This window comes from Arabidopsis lyrata (genome assembly GCF_000004255.2).
Source record: "Arabidopsis lyrata subsp. lyrata unplaced genomic scaffold ARALYscaffold_6, whole genome shotgun sequence".
Taxonomy (NCBI): domain Eukaryota; kingdom Viridiplantae; phylum Streptophyta; class Magnoliopsida; order Brassicales; family Brassicaceae; genus Arabidopsis; species Arabidopsis lyrata.
The window spans coordinates 19,480,981-19,499,741 of NW_003302550.1; the positions used below are offsets into that span (position 1 = coordinate 19,480,981).

An 18,761-nucleotide genomic window follows, 5' to 3' on the forward strand; every position below is an offset into this window, starting at 1 on the left:
GCATCAAAAGTGTTCAATAGAATGCCTGAAAGAATGTGGATTGAGCAATGTATTTCTAGCTAACGAAAGTTGACGTTAGGACGCATTGTGAACTTAATGAATTTGTTTGGTAATGCGAATTTGACTAGGAAATTGCATGCGAAAGTTTAGTAATTGAATAGTCAAATTTAGTGATTAATGTCTTGAAAGAGAATTGGTTTAAATGTGTTCATGTTCGAGAACGGTTCTTAATTACTGAATTCCTGGTTTCATGTTTCCATTATTCGTTGATCTCTGAAATACCCTAACGCCCAATGTCTTTAAATCTTGAAGTTAAATCGTCTATTTTAATTGCATTTTTATTTACAATTCCGAAAACCCAAAACAAAACAATCTTTTAGCTTTAGCTAAGAACGAGTCTCGAAAATCTTTAGTGTACCATTGGTTCTTGTGGATCGATCTCGTATATACTACCTTGCGGTTAAGTGTATCGGGTAATGTGACTCTTTCAATATCTTTGACTTCAATTAAAATTCTTAAGCTGGTTTTAGTAAATTTTCTTAAGTGAACATTTAATAATAAAGAAAAACTCTTTGTAGTATATTGCTCTTACAAATTAATATTTCACTTTAAATTTTCTTTTTTTCTTGAGAAAATTGGAAATAAAAGATAAATATTTAAGTATTTGTCCATATATGAATTCTATGAACAAATATCAACTATTCCTAAACTACCCCTTGCATAAGATTGAACCAATTGTTTCAAAAATAATTAAGAAAAATATGTATTAAAATGATAAAGAAGACATGAAGATATATAAAATGTCAAAAATATATATATATTTTTTTTCGTTTTAGATGGATATAATTTGATCTATAAAGTTTAGAATATGTCTTCTGAAATCAGAATGTATATTCTATACACTTTACATGTTCTACAAAATTTAGATTATGTATTCTACACACTCTACATGTTATACAAAATTTAGAAGTCATTTCTGTTCTACGGTATTTAGAATACTAGTTTCTACGACTTTTAGAATACATATTCTATACTTTGTTCTTTGTTCTACAAAAATTAGAATATTTTTTCTAACATTTACTCATGTTCTAAGAATGTTAGAAAACATATTCTTAAGATTTTTTTTATTCTATAAAAATTAGAAAGTACATTCTATCTAATTTAGATTTTAAAAAAAAAATCTTAAAATATGAAAATTGAATATAGTGAATTTGATTACATCTGCAAATTACAGAAGTTGAATTCTGAATACTTGAAAATTCTTTATACCTAAGTGAATAGATTATAACACAAATTAGAATTTTTCTTTATACTTCACACTTTTTCCTATAGATTACGCTTAATTTCTTGTCGCAAAACCCAGAAAATTAGTTGAATTTTGAATACTTTTAAATTCTTTATACCTAAGTGAATCAAAACCCAGAAAATTAGTTGAATTTTGAATACTTTAAAATTCTTTATACCTAAGTGAATAAATTATAGCTGGAAGAGTGTTAGTCAGGATATCAAAACAGTTCTCTGGAGATCTGTTCAGGTGATATCTTCTTTACAGTTAGAATAGTTTTACCTAGAAAGTAATTAGACCACATTTACTTTTCTTATTATGTTTTGATGGTAAGTGAATGCAGGCAAGGTTTGAGGTTGATGAGGAGTTCCAAAGGATTGCTGTGCTAAAGCAAATGGGGGGGTCTGTGGAGGTCATACAAGTCACGCATTGTCAGGAATATTAATTTAGCTCCGAATAACCACCAAAGAATGAATCTAAGACCAATGAATATTTCTCCAACAGAATGGCGTAAATTTGTCAAACTCAAGACTAGTGCAGACTTTAAGGTATTGACTTGGAATTATGTTAGATAAATTTATTGAATGTTGATTATTAATATTAATTGTCTTTAGGTTGTGAGTGACAAATATAAAGAAAGGAGGAAGAAACAGATACCTCACACTACAAGCCGGAAAGGAATGGTCAGGCTAGCAGAAGAAATGGTAAGCTTACACTACCTTTGTTGTTTCCTCTGAAGAAATATATCTACTCTGAATGGTTTTCTGATTTTCACACAGAAAATTGAGAGTGGAGATCCATCTGAAGTGACAAGGCTAAAGGTTTGGGTGAAGTCGCGTACCAAAAAGGATGGTACGCCAGTGAATACAAATGCTGCAGAAAAGATTGTAAGTTGAAAATATGTTTGACTGTCTTCTAGAATATTTTCCATTGCTTCTCTTCCACAATATATGGATGTTGTTTTACAGAGGAAGGCAGCTGAGCTGGTTGGAAGTGATGCTCCAACAGATACAACAAATCCAGAGGAGGATCACCTCTCTCAACTGCTAGGACCTGACAACCCTGGAAGGCTGAGAGCAATGGGTAGAGGCATGAGCAAAACCAAACTAGCTTGTTTCCAGGTGAAGACCAAGTGTATGACTGATATGCAAGAGAAGCAAATTCAATTAGTAAAAAAGGTGCATGAGTTGGAGGATGAAATTAGCAGAATGAAGAATCAGGTTAGAACCTTAAGAGTTCCCAGATTATTCATTAAGCAACTGATGTTTGAAATAGTTATTGAATTGACTTTCTTGTTCATTTTACAGAGACATGAAGCTGAAATTGGTGAAAACTCAGCTGCAAGAGTAAGTGATTCCTGCTGCTTGGTTTTGTTAGATCAGTTTTCCATTCTGACCTATACTTGTTATTAACATTTTGTAGAGTGTAAACAAAAGAGCACACCCTAAGTGTGTGTTGGTTGACTGGTCGGGTTCTGATGATAACATTGGTGAGGGCCGTATTCTTTCTTCTGATCCTGATGACATAGTGAATGACTGTCGTCTAGGCCTGACAGATCTCAAAGTCTTGGTTGAAACTGCTACTAAACCTGATGCATTCCTGTGGAGACCTGCAACAAAAATGTTTACTATCGAGGAAGCTGTTGGACAAATTATTGCATGCCCAGCCTCTAAGTGTGTTCTTGTAGACAAAGAGCTTAATATAGAAGACATTGCGCCAACGGTAAGTTTTGGTCAGCCTGCTAATGAGTTGATATTTTTATGAGCTTTAGTAGACTAATTATCCTTTTTCTGAATGTGTTTGACAGGGCTTAAGAACAAATTCTTTGAACAAATGTAAACTGTTGGATTTGTCTACAGATGAAGTGATTGTTGCTGAGGGTCGTTGGCAGACACAAGAACCAACTGCATTAGTTAATGGTCTTCCTCTAGGACCAAAGGCTGTCAAAGTTTTTGTTGATTCAGTGCAGATACCTGAAACATTTATATGGAGGCCTACAATTGAAATGACATACCTTGAGGACTGCTTGATGGCTTTTGTATCATGGCCTGTGAATAAAGTTGTTTTTGAAAATCCTACAACTACAACTGGTCAGAAATCTCCTCTTCAGAAATCAGCATCAACTGATAGGCCATCAAGCTCTAAATCTTCAGATGAGACAAAGTCTGCAGCCACAGAGGTAAAAGCAGCATCAACAGTGTCTAAGTCTCCAGCAACAGGTTCAGAATCTCCTATTGAGGATGCAGGTGTTCAAAGCTCTCCTATAAAGAAATATCTACCAAATCCACAATCTCCTCTCCGGAAATCTCAGGTATAAGTTTTGTAAATGTTATGAATTAAGTTTCTTATGTCAAGTCTTCTGAGTGTTGGTTCATATTGTTTACATGGCAGCGTCTTAATCCAATTGTTTCCAAGGAAAATAAGAAGTGCAAGTTGATGGATATTACTGGAAAGAAGCGAGTTGTTGCTGAAGGACGCTGGGCTACAAACGATCCAGCACAGAAGGTTCACTTTGTTCCCTTGGGTCTTGATGCTGTCAAAGTATGGGTAGATATTGTGAAAGTCAGCGATGCATCAGTTTGGAGGCCATCAGAGGAAATAGCCATAATGGAAGATGCCCTTGGCACAGTCATTGCATGGCCTGAGGACAAAGTGATCATGTCTTAAGGTATTCTGTCCTCCTACTACTTTGTTTTGGATACTAAGTAGAACTTGGTCTGAGACTTGTTGTGTGTGTTCTGGATTTATGCTACTAATTCGTTTTGGATACTAAGTAGAACTCGGTTTGAGACTTATTGTGTATGTTCTGGATTTATGCTAGTGTTTAATGTATGTTGTATTTCGAATCATTGATGAATCAGGGTATTATATGAAACAGGTTTGGTGTCTATCTCAACCAGAAACAATTGTGATCAAAACGCATATAATAGCATCTAAATAACTGTTAGAAAAACTGCTATGTTAGAAAAGTCTATCATAGCTTTCAAAACGAGTAATTACATAATTTTTTCTTTAAATTAAACGCTATGATATACTGAATCATAGCATATATTGGAGCTATAAAAATTAAAACTAAAGCTTTTTAACATAGCTATAGTATAAACACCTACCATAGCATGGAAAATGACTAATTACATAATTTTTAAAAAATAGAAAATCCTGATAACAAAGCGTTTAGATAATGCTATGGTATAACACTCTAAGATAGCATACATATCTGACGCTATCATATGTGGGGGTTCTACCATAACAGGGGTCTAACATAGCATTTATGAAAACGCTATTGATTATTTATAATAGCATTTTTCTCAAGCTAAGAATGGAGATATTTCTTTTAGTGCTTCTTTAAAAGCATATTTTTTTTTAACTTTTTATTCTTTTTTCACACTGTAGAGTTACTAAAACCAATCGAACACGTGGGTACTGTAACTAACGAGACATTGTACTTAACTACAACCTTTTAACTAATTCATACACAAATATTGTACACTCTGGTTATGCAGGCAGGGATAATTTTGTCATAAAATGACCAAAGGGCTAAAACATGGATGCTCTCCCTGACTTTACCAATTCGTTGTAGAAAAAAATGGTTCACTGCCCTGACTTAAAAATGACATTATAGTTAATGCTACGAAAGAAAGTTAGTTTTATATTCGCGATTTGAGTTAAACGGTTTTTATACAATTCTATTTAATTATCTCTTCTACTATCATGAATCATGATAATTCTTTCTGTCTGAGATTTTTGGTTATTTTTGGTTATTTATACTAATTTTATTTATTCTTTTAGTTCTTTTATTTAATTTTTATTTGTCAACTAAAACCCCGAGTTTCAGAAAATTTCTTTGCATCCTAATTTATTTTAAATGTTCAACGTACATTCACTTGGTCCATATAGATTCGATTCCAAAATACTACTGCGATTATACTGTGCACATGCGATATTCTATTCGGATTAAAACGTGTTTGTGTTTTACTGCAGTCTCTAATTATTTAGATAATAGTTAGTGTTGCTAAACTTAACAAAGTGGTTGTTCAAAAGAAACACAGTTCATACAACTCATACTAGTTCAACATGAACCATTAACATCATACATACTATTGTCTTTCAAAACACAAGTGTGTGCTCTCGCGGGAGACACATACACACATCTTTGTATATATATATTTAAGGGCACTTGAGGCGGCCACCGTGAGTAGTAATGGAGGCGTAGCAAGGACAAAGGTGGTGGTTTCCGGCAGTACCAGGTGGCACACAGTTGCAGCGGTAACAACAGCTGTTGCATGCTCTCAAACACAGATTTGGCCTCGACGATTTGCTGCATCTACCTTTGCATCTCCCACCGCAATCTACACATGATATATTTATATACACATATGACTAGTTTTTAACCGTTTAAAACTCATATAAACAGAGAATTACTTTACATGTTAGGGTTACGTACCAATTTTCACTACGCCTTCACCGACCTGTGTAGCTTCAGCAGCATGAACATGAAGCTGAAGAGAATGATGAATTATTATCATTATCATCGATCAAACACATATGAATTAAGGATAAGACGATGCAAATGATTCTTGGAGAAATAAAGACAAAAATTATGAACCTCATAAGTGGTGAGACAGAACAGGATTAACAAAAAAAACAGTTTACTTCGGAAGATTGCCATGTCTGAAAAAGTATGCAGTTTCGTGCAGTGTATAAACTATTCTCTGTAATTCTGTTTTGGTATTTAAGTATATAAATCTAACACTTCTTTGGGTATATATATATAGTGCTTATCCAAATATTTTATTGTTACAACTTTTGTATATTATACACTGGAAAAAGAGAATCACTAAACCTAAGCTAGTTTTTCATATATTTTTTGTGAGCTACGTACGATAATATATAATGAAGACGTGTAAGTGAGTGTGGTGGGTGTTTTCACGTTTACATGATGATGTGGAAGGATATGAACAAGCCACCAAAGTAGAGTCCACATGTCACCCAATGGTAATGACCATATCGTTAAAAGTGGTAATATCCTTCACGATTCATTTTAATAAGAAGATTTGGTGGCATCTCCACTTTGTTAACACCCATCATACTATTCACGCGTTTCCTTTTACACGCGTATATTTTAACTACGAGGTATGCAAATTTGCATCAACACAAGTGAACCAACTATTTTTTTTTTTTTTTTTTTTTGATAACCCAAGTTTCCTAACGCTCGCCGACAGAGTAAGGGTCCACGTGTTTGCATCGCTATCGGTTTTCCGACAGAGCAAGGGTCCACGTGTTTGCACCGCTATCGGTTCGCTCAGACTAGCCACGTGAACGGCTAAATGGCTCTCCACGTGTCGGCTCCTGGAACGCTGCAGCCCGTATGTGAATACCACAGTGACCAGGAATCGAATCCAGGTGGCGGTACCCCCAGCTGGGGGCCTTTTACCACTAGGAGACAATTCCTGGTTAAGTGAACCAACTATTACTCAACGAACGCGTGTGAATCCGTTTTGGAAGTCATTATTGGCAAACAAAAGATGTAGGAGAAACACTCCTAGATTTAGAATACACTCAGCTACTAAATACATTGTTACCACATACACGAGTAAATCAATCTTCATACCAAAGATATTGCTAAATAGCTTCATGATCTTCATCTTTACTTTCGTTGTGACAGATTCACAAACCTAAATCATCATCATTTAACCTCTTAATAGCTATGGATTACCAAAAATAGACATTCCAAGAACTTCAAGGATTTCCATTCTCAATTCCTTTCTCTTCTTGGAATCCTATAACAACCTAACTTTTAACTTCAAAAGAGTCCACCATGATGACCTTCATGACAAACGTCCAAAATAGATATTATAATATCCTAGTTAGCGGATCTTTATTACCTAAGATTCGAGTATGATTTGTAGACAAGAATGACCTCTAAAAATAAAATTGTCAGCCTAATCCATGATATGGTTTTGTTCCTTGAAGAGTGTCAGGGTAGTTTCTGATATTGGCTCCGTAATGGTTTCCTTTGATTTTTTTCCTTTTAAAGCATTGTCCAATCTCAAGTTTTGGTTGTGCTTTAAAACCAATTTCAGGTTCTTGTATAAACACGGGAATCCACCCGATGATTTAATCAAACAAAAGCAAATATTCAAGCATGTGATGAATAGAATGGATGAAGGTAGAAGTAGAGATGGGGGTATTTGTTGTTGAATCCTTAAACAACACACTCTTAACCAACTTGAATCATCAAGCTAATTCACTCATATCGACACATAAAAGACTAATCAAACGAACAAAACTTCATTCAGATGTTCCATCCAGATGGCCTACTAAATTAAGAAACGAACAACATCCAGATACATCATCTGAATGGATCATCTGGATGCATTATCAAGATGTACAAATAAACAGGGCTTTAGTGAATCCACACTTGAATGAAAGATAAGTAAAACATTTACGGAATATTTCTCAAATGGAATGGTGCATACAAATGAAAACGAAATGAGCTTATATAGACTCGAAGTTGAAGCTAGCCTTACGTTTTAAAAAGTTAAATAAAGAAACATATCAATCAAACTTGAAGCATATAACCGTTGGAGGTTTTTTTTTTTTTTGTCGTCTGGATTTATTATTTATTGTAAATTATGAGAACTATTACATAAACGATTCTACAACGAACAATTCTTTCCGACCCTTATTAGATTCACGATCTCCTTCACCTCTTTCACCTCATTCTTCATGCTTACCTCCTTCACATCCTTTTTCATGGTTTTGATGGACACTTCCTTTTCTGTGTAAAATCCTGGCGAACGGCTATAATTGTACATCGCTGGAGATCTCCTGCACACTTGCCTCCAATAATCCGCAAATTTCTTAATAAATCGTAGTATCTGGGACTCGAACCCCAGACTTCAGGGTATAAAAGCATTAATGAATTATTAGTCAACCAATGGACTAAAAGAACTTCTACAACCGTTGGAGGTTTTAATGTGACTTTTTTTATATGAGTTTTTTTTTTTTTTTAATGTAACTTGAGGCAAAATATGGGAACTTGAGCTGCAGCTTGTATCTTGACAGTTTGAAAAAGTAACTAGGACGCATTGGAACCTTGTTTATCACCTGGAGGGTCTCTAAATCGCACAACTCAAAGGAAAATATATGTCGGGTGTGAACGCATCCAAATAAGATACTAAAGTCATTCATGTCTCTCTATGACATTGGTGTCTTTCTAAAGGCTCCTCTTGCTTTTGTCTATGAAAACGAAGATACAAAAACACGAAACATATATTTTTAAACATTAATATAAAGAGAGATTCTAGAGAGCAATAAACGTTTTAAAAAGAAAGTGCTTTGATATATCAACAAACGAAAGGGTTCAATTAGTTTGTAATTGATTTTCTTATTGTGATCTCAACTCTAGTTTTTGAGACCATTTCAAGAATAGATCCGAATCATATTCATTGCCAAAACCAGATTAAGATTTGTATTTGTATTGATTTAACGCTTCTGCAAAATAGTATTACCGCTAAAAAAACATGAAAACATAATAAAAAATTTTGTTGTTAATTATTTCATCGTTTTAAATGATATATTTTCTTGTAGTCTCTAATTATTTGGATTTTTTTTATTCAGGGTTGCTAAACTTAGAACAAACCGAAATTGGCTGTTCAAAAGTAACAGGGTTTGATACTAGCTACGCAAAGTTCAACATGAACATTAACTTCTAATTAGTTTATAGCTGCACATACATATACTTTTGTCCTCTTAAAACATAGCAGTACTTGCTCAAAGGAAATACAAAGAGCCGGCTCAACGTTTATGAGGGCCACAAGCAAAGGGAAAAAAAAAGGCTGCTTCATTATTGCTTTTTGCAAGACCAAGAAGGAAGAAGAAGAGCAAACGACGTCTTAATTAAGTTTTAAGGTTTATTGCTTTTTTTTATTAATATTTGTTTAAGTAAAATCATTTTATTTTTAATCCCAAAATTTTCTTATATTATTTTTCGTTTTATTTTAATGTTTTGTTTTTAAAAAACGGAAAAAAAAAAGAAAAAGGCTATTATGTAAACTTGAACATGAAACATTATTCTCATAAGAATAGACCATTAGACTAAAGAAACTTCTCAAAAATGTTTGGCCGAAAATTAACTATATTATTTGAGGCCGCAAGCCAATGCTTCATAGACCTATGCCATGGACCGGCTCTGGAAATAAACATACACACATGTGTATATATATATATTGAAATAGAAACAGAAATTTAAGGGCACTTGAGGCGGCCACCGTGAGTAGTAATGGAGGCGTAGCAAGGACAAAGGTGGTGGTTTCCGGCAGTACCAGGTGGCACACAGTTGCATCGGGTACAACAGCTGTTGCACGCTCTCAAGCACAGTTTCGTTCTCGAAGATTTGCTGCATCTACCTTTGCATCTCCCACCACAATCTACAATCATACATACATACATTCATGCATTCATCATACACATGTAACTAACTTAATCCGTTTTAAGTATATATTTCTTTTTTTTTTGCAAAGGAATCCCAAGCTTTTAGTCCATAGTTTGCTTCTCCGAGATATAACATCTCATTAAAGCTTGAGACATTCTCCATGATAAATATTAAGTTATATACCAACATGCATGTTATATCTTAGGGTTACGTACCGATTTTCACTACGCCTTCACCGACCTTTGCGTCATCAGCAGCGTGAACGTGAAGCTGAAGAGAATGATCAGTCATCATCATCATTATAATAATACATAAACATGGATTGAGTATAATAATATTGTTCAAGTTTTAAGTGATTCTTGGAGAAATAAAGACCAAAATTATAAACCTCATAAGTGGTAAGACAGAAGAGGATAAGTAACAGAACCAGTGTCCTTCGTAAGATTGCCATGTCCGAAACGCATGCAATTTCTATGAGCTGTGCAAAATATAAGAATTATTTCTCTCTGATTCTCTCTTTTGATATTACGGCTATATGTATAATAAATATAACCTCTTTGGTCTATTTATAGTGGCTAGACAAATATTTCATTGTCTACAACTTTTTATTTTTATTGTTGGAACTTATTTTGATTAGTTGCGCCGGACTACTTTTTCGGGTAACTTTTAAAGTTGAAGTTCGTTTGAATGAGAAATGGAGGTCCGAAGTGGCTAGCTTGGATAACTTGAAATTTAACTAAAGGATCAAATGTCGCACTTCGGAAGTTAAAGGAGAAATCCAAACCTGGCATGTGTGCCAAGCCGTGTTGTATCGTGTCGAGCCGGACCGGGTTTGGGATTTTGAGATTTGGGAAATGGGCTTATAACCCAAATGACAATTGTTAATTACCCAAATGTGTAAGTTGATTAAGTCAACAATTATCTCCTTTAATGTGAATTATAAATTGTGTAACAACAAAAATTAATTCACAACAATTAAAGGTGATGGAGTCAATGGCATTGATGTTGAGAATTCATTCTCATAACAATAACATTCTCACCTTTATTGCTCCATTATAGTGTTGAGAGCTTGGACTATAAAACCAAGGCTTCATCTCTCCATTTTTATCTCATGGACATATGGATCAAAAAGATCACAATCTCCTTCCTCTTCTTTTCTCTAGTTATCGAGTCTGAGAGTACACACATTACTAGAGTTCGTTAGACTTCTGATTTTGAGTGTTGTAAATCAGAAGATGGTGCGGTTGTATCCTGGGATTCTGATTGCGTCAAGCCGTCACACTACGGGCAATTAAAGAATTAAGGAAAGAGTGTCTCGCCTCCGCACAAACCGTTCTTTGTTTATCAAATATTGGTATCGGTTGTTGTATTTTATTTTTGGTTTTTGTCATCAACTATTACAATTATTCAGTTTTGCCATGTCGTAGAAATCGTGGTCCTACAGTCTTAATTCTTTAACTTTTCGTTATTATACTAACGAAAAAACTGATTAATTGTGAAGTTTTGATAAGAACAGGTTGTTTCATCGATCGATTCAATCTCGTTTGGATGTGTTATCAGGATCGATTACAAATTGGTGGATTGAGAACCCTGGAAAAAATCCAGAATTTATTTTGAATTTCTGCAATTTATTTTATTTATTTTGCTGATTTTTTGGGTTAACTAATCTGCTTTATGCAATATATATATATATATATGTTATATTGCTTGCAGGTGGCGTTTTATGGTTCTGAAATTCGTTGTCTTTAACAAAAATTCGGAGCAGTTCATTGTTATTATTGAGCGAAATTTGATTTGTTTGACCGGTTTAAAAAGTTACGGTTTGGCTCTTAATTACCAAGCATGATTTGTTTTTGTTTTTGGACACGTTCTCTTCCAGTTTTTGGGAAGTATATTGTGTTAATTGTTAGCACTTAGCAGGTCTCGACACTGTTTGTTTATCATTGTTGTTTATTTGTGTTGTCCATTGGTGATAATTGGAACAAAAACGTAAGTGATCTTGCTTAGTCATCGTTATGCAAATTTTAATCAATGATTGCAATTTATTCTAGTAGTTTAAATTGTATTATTGTGGTTTTTGCATTAATAATTAAATTGTTAATTTCTGAATTTTCTAAATTTGAGAATTTTTAATTTAATTATAATTTGTAATTTATTCATATTTGTTTAAATTACTTGATCTTTAATTTCTGGTTTTTTGTTTAGTATACTAATTTGTTTTTGTTTATTCGTGAACAGATTCGATTTTGAGTATGACTAAGGAAAAAAAATCCCAGATTTTATTGATGGTTAGAACGATGGTACACCGCTCATTGATGAAACCGTGGAAGCGAATTTTATGATGATGAGTCTTGTGAGTCGATACCCCATGTTGGGAGTGGTCAACCACATATGATTTTGTCGATTATTTGGACTAGATTTTTGATGTTTATCTGAATGTCTAGATCCAAGTTATACCGTTTGCGGTGGAGTTGTTATTGGTTATGAGTCTAGTGAGTCGACACACCAAATTTAGTTTGGTAGTGGTCAACCACTTGTGATTGTGCCATGTTCTGATGTTGATCAGATTTTAAGATCAGTTCTTGGCGCTTTTAGTGCAAGATTGATGCTTAATAAAAGGTCAAAAAAAAAAAAGAAAAAAAAAAGAAGATGTTGCCAAGAGTGGCTTGTGGGTCACAAGATTGACGAATGTCGTAGCGATGCTAACGAATGGCGTAGTAAAAATTGACCCATGATAATCCAAAACCAATATGATTGAAACAGGCATATGCGTTGTAGTTTCTGAAATCAATATGGTTGGGATGAATCTCTTAAAGAGATGTTGAATACAATGTTGGAGGATATGGGTTACTCCAGGAAATGTGGGGGAAGCTTTGCTTACCACAAATAATATCCTCAACAAGAAACCACATAAGTTATTGGCGAGTTTATAGCTTTAGATAATTCTAAAGAAGCTATGTAGCCTTAGAACTTTGTGAGAAAAAAAAAAACAAGTGCATTGTGATAGTCGATTGGCTAAAGCTTAGGCACTAAGTTTTTTTTTTTGGGTAATGGTTAGTCATGTCTTTTAAGAAGATGATGTAAAACCATTAGAAAACTGATCTCAATTTTGTGTAATCTCGATAGGTTATATCAAATCGAATGACAACCTATTGGATCCATGTTAAAGGTGTGTCATGAGATCAAGTTGTATATCATCAAGAGGAATGGGTTTAAAGCCTATGACTTAAGAAGAGGTTTGATGGTAACCCCACCTACGTGACTGGAGATCCCAAGATGTAGGTTCAAGGGGACAACTAAATCAAACTGAATTTGTTAGAGCACTGTGAGACTCTAGTCTCTTCCCAGTTCCTAGGTTGATGAACAGTGCTTCCTCTATGTACAGAGGATAAGCGTTTGCTTTTAATGATTTTAGTCCATAGCTTTGAGATAGAAGGGAGTATTGCAGGATACTTCTAAAAACAAAGCTAACATGGCAAATCACCTTATGAGTGTGAAATGGGGCCGTTTCTAGGAGAATATATGAGGCTATATTTTCCAAGTTCACTCATGATTAACCAGGCATGTTCAGGGCCAAAATGAACACAACAAGAGAACCTAGTTTTGTGAGAAAATGAAGCTGTGAAATAGCTGTTGTCTAGGTTTACACTAAAGCCCGGGTGGTTCAAGACATCATGTTCACCACCTGGCCGAGTAAATCCGACAGTTATAAAAATGAGTGGTTCAAGGCTGAAAAATGCTACCATCTCAGATACAGTGGATTTTTCGCTTGTACTCTCAAAAGTCCTTCTGTCGAGTCGTGTCTAGTTAGGTCAAGTCTTTTGAGTCGTCATATGTTTAGAGTCATTTCTATTCATGTGGGGGATTGTTGGAACTTATTTTGATTAGTTGCGCCGGACTACTTTTTCGGGTAACTTTCAAAGTTGAAGTTCGTTTGAATGAGAAATGGAGGTCCGAAGTGGCTAGCTTGGATAACTTGAAATTTGACTAAAGGATCAAATGTCGCACTTCGGAAGTTAAAGGAGAAATCCAAACCAGGCATGTGTGCCGAGCCGTGTTGTATCGTGTCGAGCCGGACCGGGTTTGAGATTTTGAGATTTGGGAAATGGGCTTATAACCTAAATGATAATTGTTAATTACCCAAATGTGTAAGTTGATTAAGTCAACAATTATCTCCTTTAATGTGAATTATAAATTGTGTAACAACAAAAATTAATTCACAACAATTAAAGGTGATGGAGTCAATGGCATTGATGTTGAGAATTCATTCTCATAACAATAACATTCTCACCTTTATTGCTCCATTATAGTGTTGAGAGCTTGGACTATAAAACCAAGGCTTCATCTCTCCATTTTTATCTCATGGACATATGGATCAAATACACACATTACTAGAGTTCGTTAGACTTCTGATTTTGAGTGTTGCAAATCAGAAGATGGTGCGGTTGTATCCTGGGATTCTGATTGCGTCAAGCCGTCACACTACGGGCAATTAAAGAATTAAGGAAAGAGTGTCTCGCCTCCGCACAAACCGTTCTTTGTTTATCAAATATTGGTATCGGTTGTTGTATTTTATTTTTGGTTTTTGTCATCAACTATTACAATTATTCAGTTTTGTCATGTCGTAGAAATCGTGGTCCTACATTTATATATTATATTTATATTACTGGAAAAATAGAATTATTAATCCATGTATAGTGGGCATGGCCAGTAGTTTTCTTTGTGTGAGCTACATAAGATATAATGAAAAAACATTATGAGTTTTTGAAACTTTTTGATCTAAAATGAATTTATTTTGGTTAATAATTTTGTTTCATACTATATACTGTTATAAAAAATTATGTGAGATCAATATTTTGATGTTAATAATAATATGTTAAACCATTAAAAAAATAGCTATTTACGATTAACTTTAATATGAACTTCACTGCGTATATAGTATGGTTAAAAGATCAAATGACACTAACATTGTTAAACTGAATTTAAAATATGGTATGAATGAAGACAAGTGTTTGGAGATGTGAGTGTAGTTGTGTGTGTTTTCACGAGTAGAAGATGATGTGGAAGGATATGAACATTGCCAGCGAAGTTAGAGTCCGCATGGCTCCCAATGGCATTGAGCATCTTGTTAAATTGGTAATGTCCAATATAATAATGAAGATTTGGTGGCAGCAAAAGAGCAAAACTTTTCCAAATTTTTAACACACATCATACGATTCATGCGTTTTCCTTTTACACGCGTATATTTAGATGGTTTTACACGTATATTCCATTATGCAAATTTGCATAGAGACAAGTGAATCAACAATTACTTAATTAACGCGTACAAGCTTGTGTATCTATACTAGTATAATCGCAGCACTTTTTGTGACGGGTGGGTAAAAAAGCTTTCGGATATATCGGATATCCGACCCATTTTAAAAATTCCTTCACAAAAAATTTGTTGGGTCGGGTTATATTTAACCCAACTCATACACCGGATATTTCATATTTAATAATTTAGATTTTTAGAAGATTTGATTAAGATTTATAATTATGATTCTCCTATCATCTATGTTTGATTTGTTTTTAACTGTTTTGAATCATCATATAATACATAAAGTAAAAAAAAAATCAAATTTTTTCTGCATATACTGTGATTCGAAATTTTTAAAACGGACATATATTATCCAATTGACGAAAATGTGTGTTCAACGTTCTACATCGATTAAAATATTTAGACAATGATTCAGTATCATATCATAAATAAGAACATTAATAAAATAAATGAGTTTTTTGGCGGGATGGGTTTGGCGGGACGGGTTTTTGAATCAACAATAATAAAAAGATTAAAATATCATTAATCCGCCGCTTCAATACGTATTTAATCCTTATTTTTTTAATACAAATCACAGGACGGGTTAAGAAATTACAGAACGGGTTATATTTCGGAAATGATTTATATGGCGGACGAATTTGAATCAATATTTATATACCGCTTTAATACGGGTTAAATCCTCAGTTTATTAATAATTATCTCGTGGACTTGTGGTATACCGTTACTTAATAACAATTGTAAACTATAATATAAATAAATATGTTATAAGGAGATACAATTTACAAAATATTTTTATACTAACTTTAAAATTAAATCATCCCGCGGTGTACCGCGGGTTAAAATCTAGTCTTTGTTATTATGTCAACACGTTTAAGTGTGACAGTGAATGGTTGTATAGTGGGGAACATGGCCGGATTAAATGGATAAAGTGTGTAGAGGAGAAGAAATCAGATGAAGTCGAACGGTGGTATGCAATAGAGTGAATTTGCTTTTAAATTAAGAAAAGCGGACAGTACTTAGTAGGTTTGATTGGTAATCTTGTGTTGTAGCGGTATATACAGTTTTAACAGTTATTAATCACAAAACGATATTACAAATACTATTTAAATTTTTTTTACAATTTTTAATCACTATATTGTAACGTTTATATTAATCACAAACTATGATAATTTAGTATTAATATAAATGTCATTTTTAAATACATCATTATCTAAAAATTGGATCAAATAAAAATTAGGGCAATTTTTATAAATACTCTAAATTTTATTAGAAATTTGAAAACTACACTCAATTTTACCCTATTTTGAAAACTACACATTTTTAATGGAAAATTGACCATAATACCCTTTTTTTATTCATTTAAACATTGTTTAAATAAATTAACTAAAAATAAATAAATGAAATTTTTATAATTTAACTAAACTTCGTAATTAACTAATTAATAATAAATAATTAAGAAAATTAATTTAATATATTTAGAGTATCATTATGTAATTTAATATATATATATAATTTGATAATATTATTTAGATTTCTAATTATTCAAGAATAAGTAATTCAAAATTAAATAATTTATAATTAATAAACTAAAAATCTGTACACATATATTTTTGATATTTTTTACAGATTTATTTTATTCTATATTGATTTATTTTAAAGGTTGATATTTTGAACTATCGATTTATTTTTTACTTTTTGTTGATTTAATTTTCTTCTCTGTCGACTTGATTTAAAACATTTGACTTATGTTATAGCTAGTTGATTTATGAGATTTATAACATAGTCAGTTTTTTGAATTGTTGACTTATTTTTTTTTTGTTCATCGACTTTTAATTTATTCTGTAGACTTGTTTATACATGGTAGACTTACTTCATTATACTCTACATTGACTTATTATTAGGTCGATTTTTTACACTGTCGACTTAAATTTTATTTTCGTCGACTAAATTTATTTTATTTGATTATTTTAAAACAGTAGACTTATATTTTGTTTGATTGCTTTTTTATGTAGTCAACTTTTTGAAACTGTTGACTTTTTTTTTGTTGATTTCTCATTTTTTCTGTCGATTTGTTTATTCATGGTAAACTTATTTAATTTTACGTTGATTTATTAATAAGATTGATTTTTTGAACTGTCGACATATATTTTAGTTCTGTCGACTTAAATTTTTTTTTCTCTATTGACTTATATTAAAACAGCTGACTTATATTTTCCTAATTGATTTGTTACATTGTCGAATTTTTTTAACTGTTGACTTTTAAAAAAAAAAAAACGAGCTAATCATTTTTAGTAATTATATTAAATGAATAATTTGAATCTAAATTATGTAATTTATATTTGGAATTAGGTCAAAATAAATATAGTTTATTCGAATATTCATATATTTTTGAAATTGTCTTCTAAAAGAAAATATTAGAAAATTTAATTTGAATTATCTATATATACATTTTTGGAGACATTTATGAAATAAACCCTGAAGTTCCAACTTATTTACGATCAAATTGCTATTAATTATTTAGATTTTCAAAATTAAAGCAAAGATATTAACATAAAAAATTATTTCCAAAAATCTTAATCTAATATAATAAGCATAACTAATCCTTACCACAATTAGATCCATATTCAATTCGATTTTTAATCTTCAATCTTGACCGTTAGTCATACGCTATTAATTCAGAAATCATTATATAGAGTTAATTATTATTAATTAAAATTTTAAAAATATATATATATATATATATATATAATATCAAACTTTTAAATTGACTCGAATTATATGTCTATTAAATAAAATATTATTAAAAATAACATAATGATATTTAATTTCACGGGACGGGGTTATATAGTGGGAAGGGTATGAATCGATATTAATAGAGGACGGTAATAATATCACGGATAAAATCTTAAAATTAACAATCAAAATACAATTATACAATCTTAAACACTTAACAAAATAAACAATATTAAAAAATATAATTTAAAATTTAAGTTGTTTAGTTAAAAAATCGACCCGCAGTGTGCCGCGGGGTAAAATTTAGTATATAATTAAAATTTATAATTAATTTTGAAGTTAATTATTATATAAAAATTTTACCAAATCAACCAAATCTAGATAATTTATATTATACAACTAAAATTCATGATTTATTTGTTTGTAATTATATGAATTCTGAGTTTTTTTTTTTGGTAACGTTTATGTTACAAGATTTTATAAATTGTTTTTTTCTTAAAATCTGAATTTTAGGTTTAATTATTGATTATTATTAACCATGGTAAATTATTTCATCATTATCTAAAATCTTAAAAATAGTTTTTGAGTATCTAAATTTTTTAGTATAAACAATTTCATTTTAATTTTAAAATAATATTTCGAAAACGAATTAATTAAACTTTTATTATTTCTGAATTTTTTTTTTTTGATGAAATGTTAAATTAATATAGAGTACCAGAGTTATTTACAAATGGTATGACATAGTGGTGCTTCACCAAAACAGAGTTAAAAACGATTTGAAAAACAGAGCAAAACCAAGTTTGAAAAACAGAGCAACAGCCCCTATTGAGTCGTACGTGAGCTGAACCATCTTTGCATCAGCCCTCGTAAATTCTTCCTTTCAAAGTACCTCAGCGACATGATCCGAGTTTTTATTACCCTCTCAATCGTGCGAGCGAGTTGGAAATGTGTTCGGTGATGCGTATTGTGTCTCCTCTCATTTCGCTCTC

At 32.2% G+C, this 18,761-nt stretch overlaps 2 protein-coding genes and 1 long non-coding RNA gene across 3 annotated transcripts; 1 reads left to right on the top strand and 2 right to left on the bottom strand.

The window, feature by feature from the left end:
• The first annotated feature begins 2,472 nt into the window (after positions 1-2,472).
• Positions 2,473-2,824, top strand: LOC110227306. Its single transcript, XR_002331076.1, has 3 exons — positions 2,473-2,505; positions 2,593-2,631; positions 2,708-2,824. It is a non-coding gene; the product is annotated as an uncharacterized LOC110227306 (long non-coding RNA).
• Positions 2,825-5,233: 2,409 nt separating this feature from the next.
• Positions 5,234-6,113, bottom strand: LOC9310644 (gibberellin-regulated protein 3). Its single transcript, XM_021020651.1, has 3 exons — positions 5,892-6,113; positions 5,730-5,784; positions 5,234-5,634 (listed from the first exon to the last, which is right to left on the bottom strand). The coding sequence occupies exons 1-3, from the start codon at positions 5,952-5,954 to the stop codon at positions 5,453-5,455; spliced, it is 300 nt and encodes a 99-aa protein (XP_020876310.1). The 5' UTR covers positions 5,955-6,113; the 3' UTR covers positions 5,234-5,452.
• A 3,422-nt stretch (positions 6,114-9,535) lies between these two features.
• On the bottom strand, positions 9,536-10,173 carry LOC9310645 (gibberellin-regulated protein 2). Its single transcript, XM_002874532.1, has 3 exons — positions 10,111-10,173; positions 9,938-9,992; positions 9,536-9,717 (listed from the first exon to the last, which is right to left on the bottom strand). The coding sequence occupies exons 1-3, from the start codon at positions 10,171-10,173 to the stop codon at positions 9,536-9,538; spliced, it is 300 nt and encodes a 99-aa protein (XP_002874578.1).
• Positions 10,174-18,761: the final 8,588 nt, after the last annotated feature.

Coding starts and splice junctions, on each gene's coding strand:
- LOC9310645 (XM_002874532.1), bottom strand. CDS start 10,173: ATGGCAATCTTACGAAGGACACTGGTTCTGTTACTTATCCTCTTCTGT. Junction 9,993..10,110: donor TCTGTCTTACCACTTATGAG/GTTTATAATTTT, acceptor CATTCTCTTCAG/CTTCACGTTCACGCTGCTGA. Junction 9,718..9,937: donor TGAAGGCGTAGTGAAAATCG/GTACGTAACCCT, acceptor GTATGATTGTAG/ATTGTGGTGGGAGATGCAAA.
- LOC9310644 (XM_021020651.1), bottom strand. CDS start 5,954: ATGGCAATCTTCCGAAGTAAACTGTTTTTTTTGTTAATCCTGTTCTGT. Junction 5,785..5,891: donor TCTGTCTCACCACTTATGAG/GTTCATAATTTT, acceptor CATTCTCTTCAG/CTTCATGTTCATGCTGCTGA. Junction 5,635..5,729: donor TGAAGGCGTAGTGAAAATTG/GTACGTAACCCT, acceptor TATCATGTGTAG/ATTGCGGTGGGAGATGCAAA.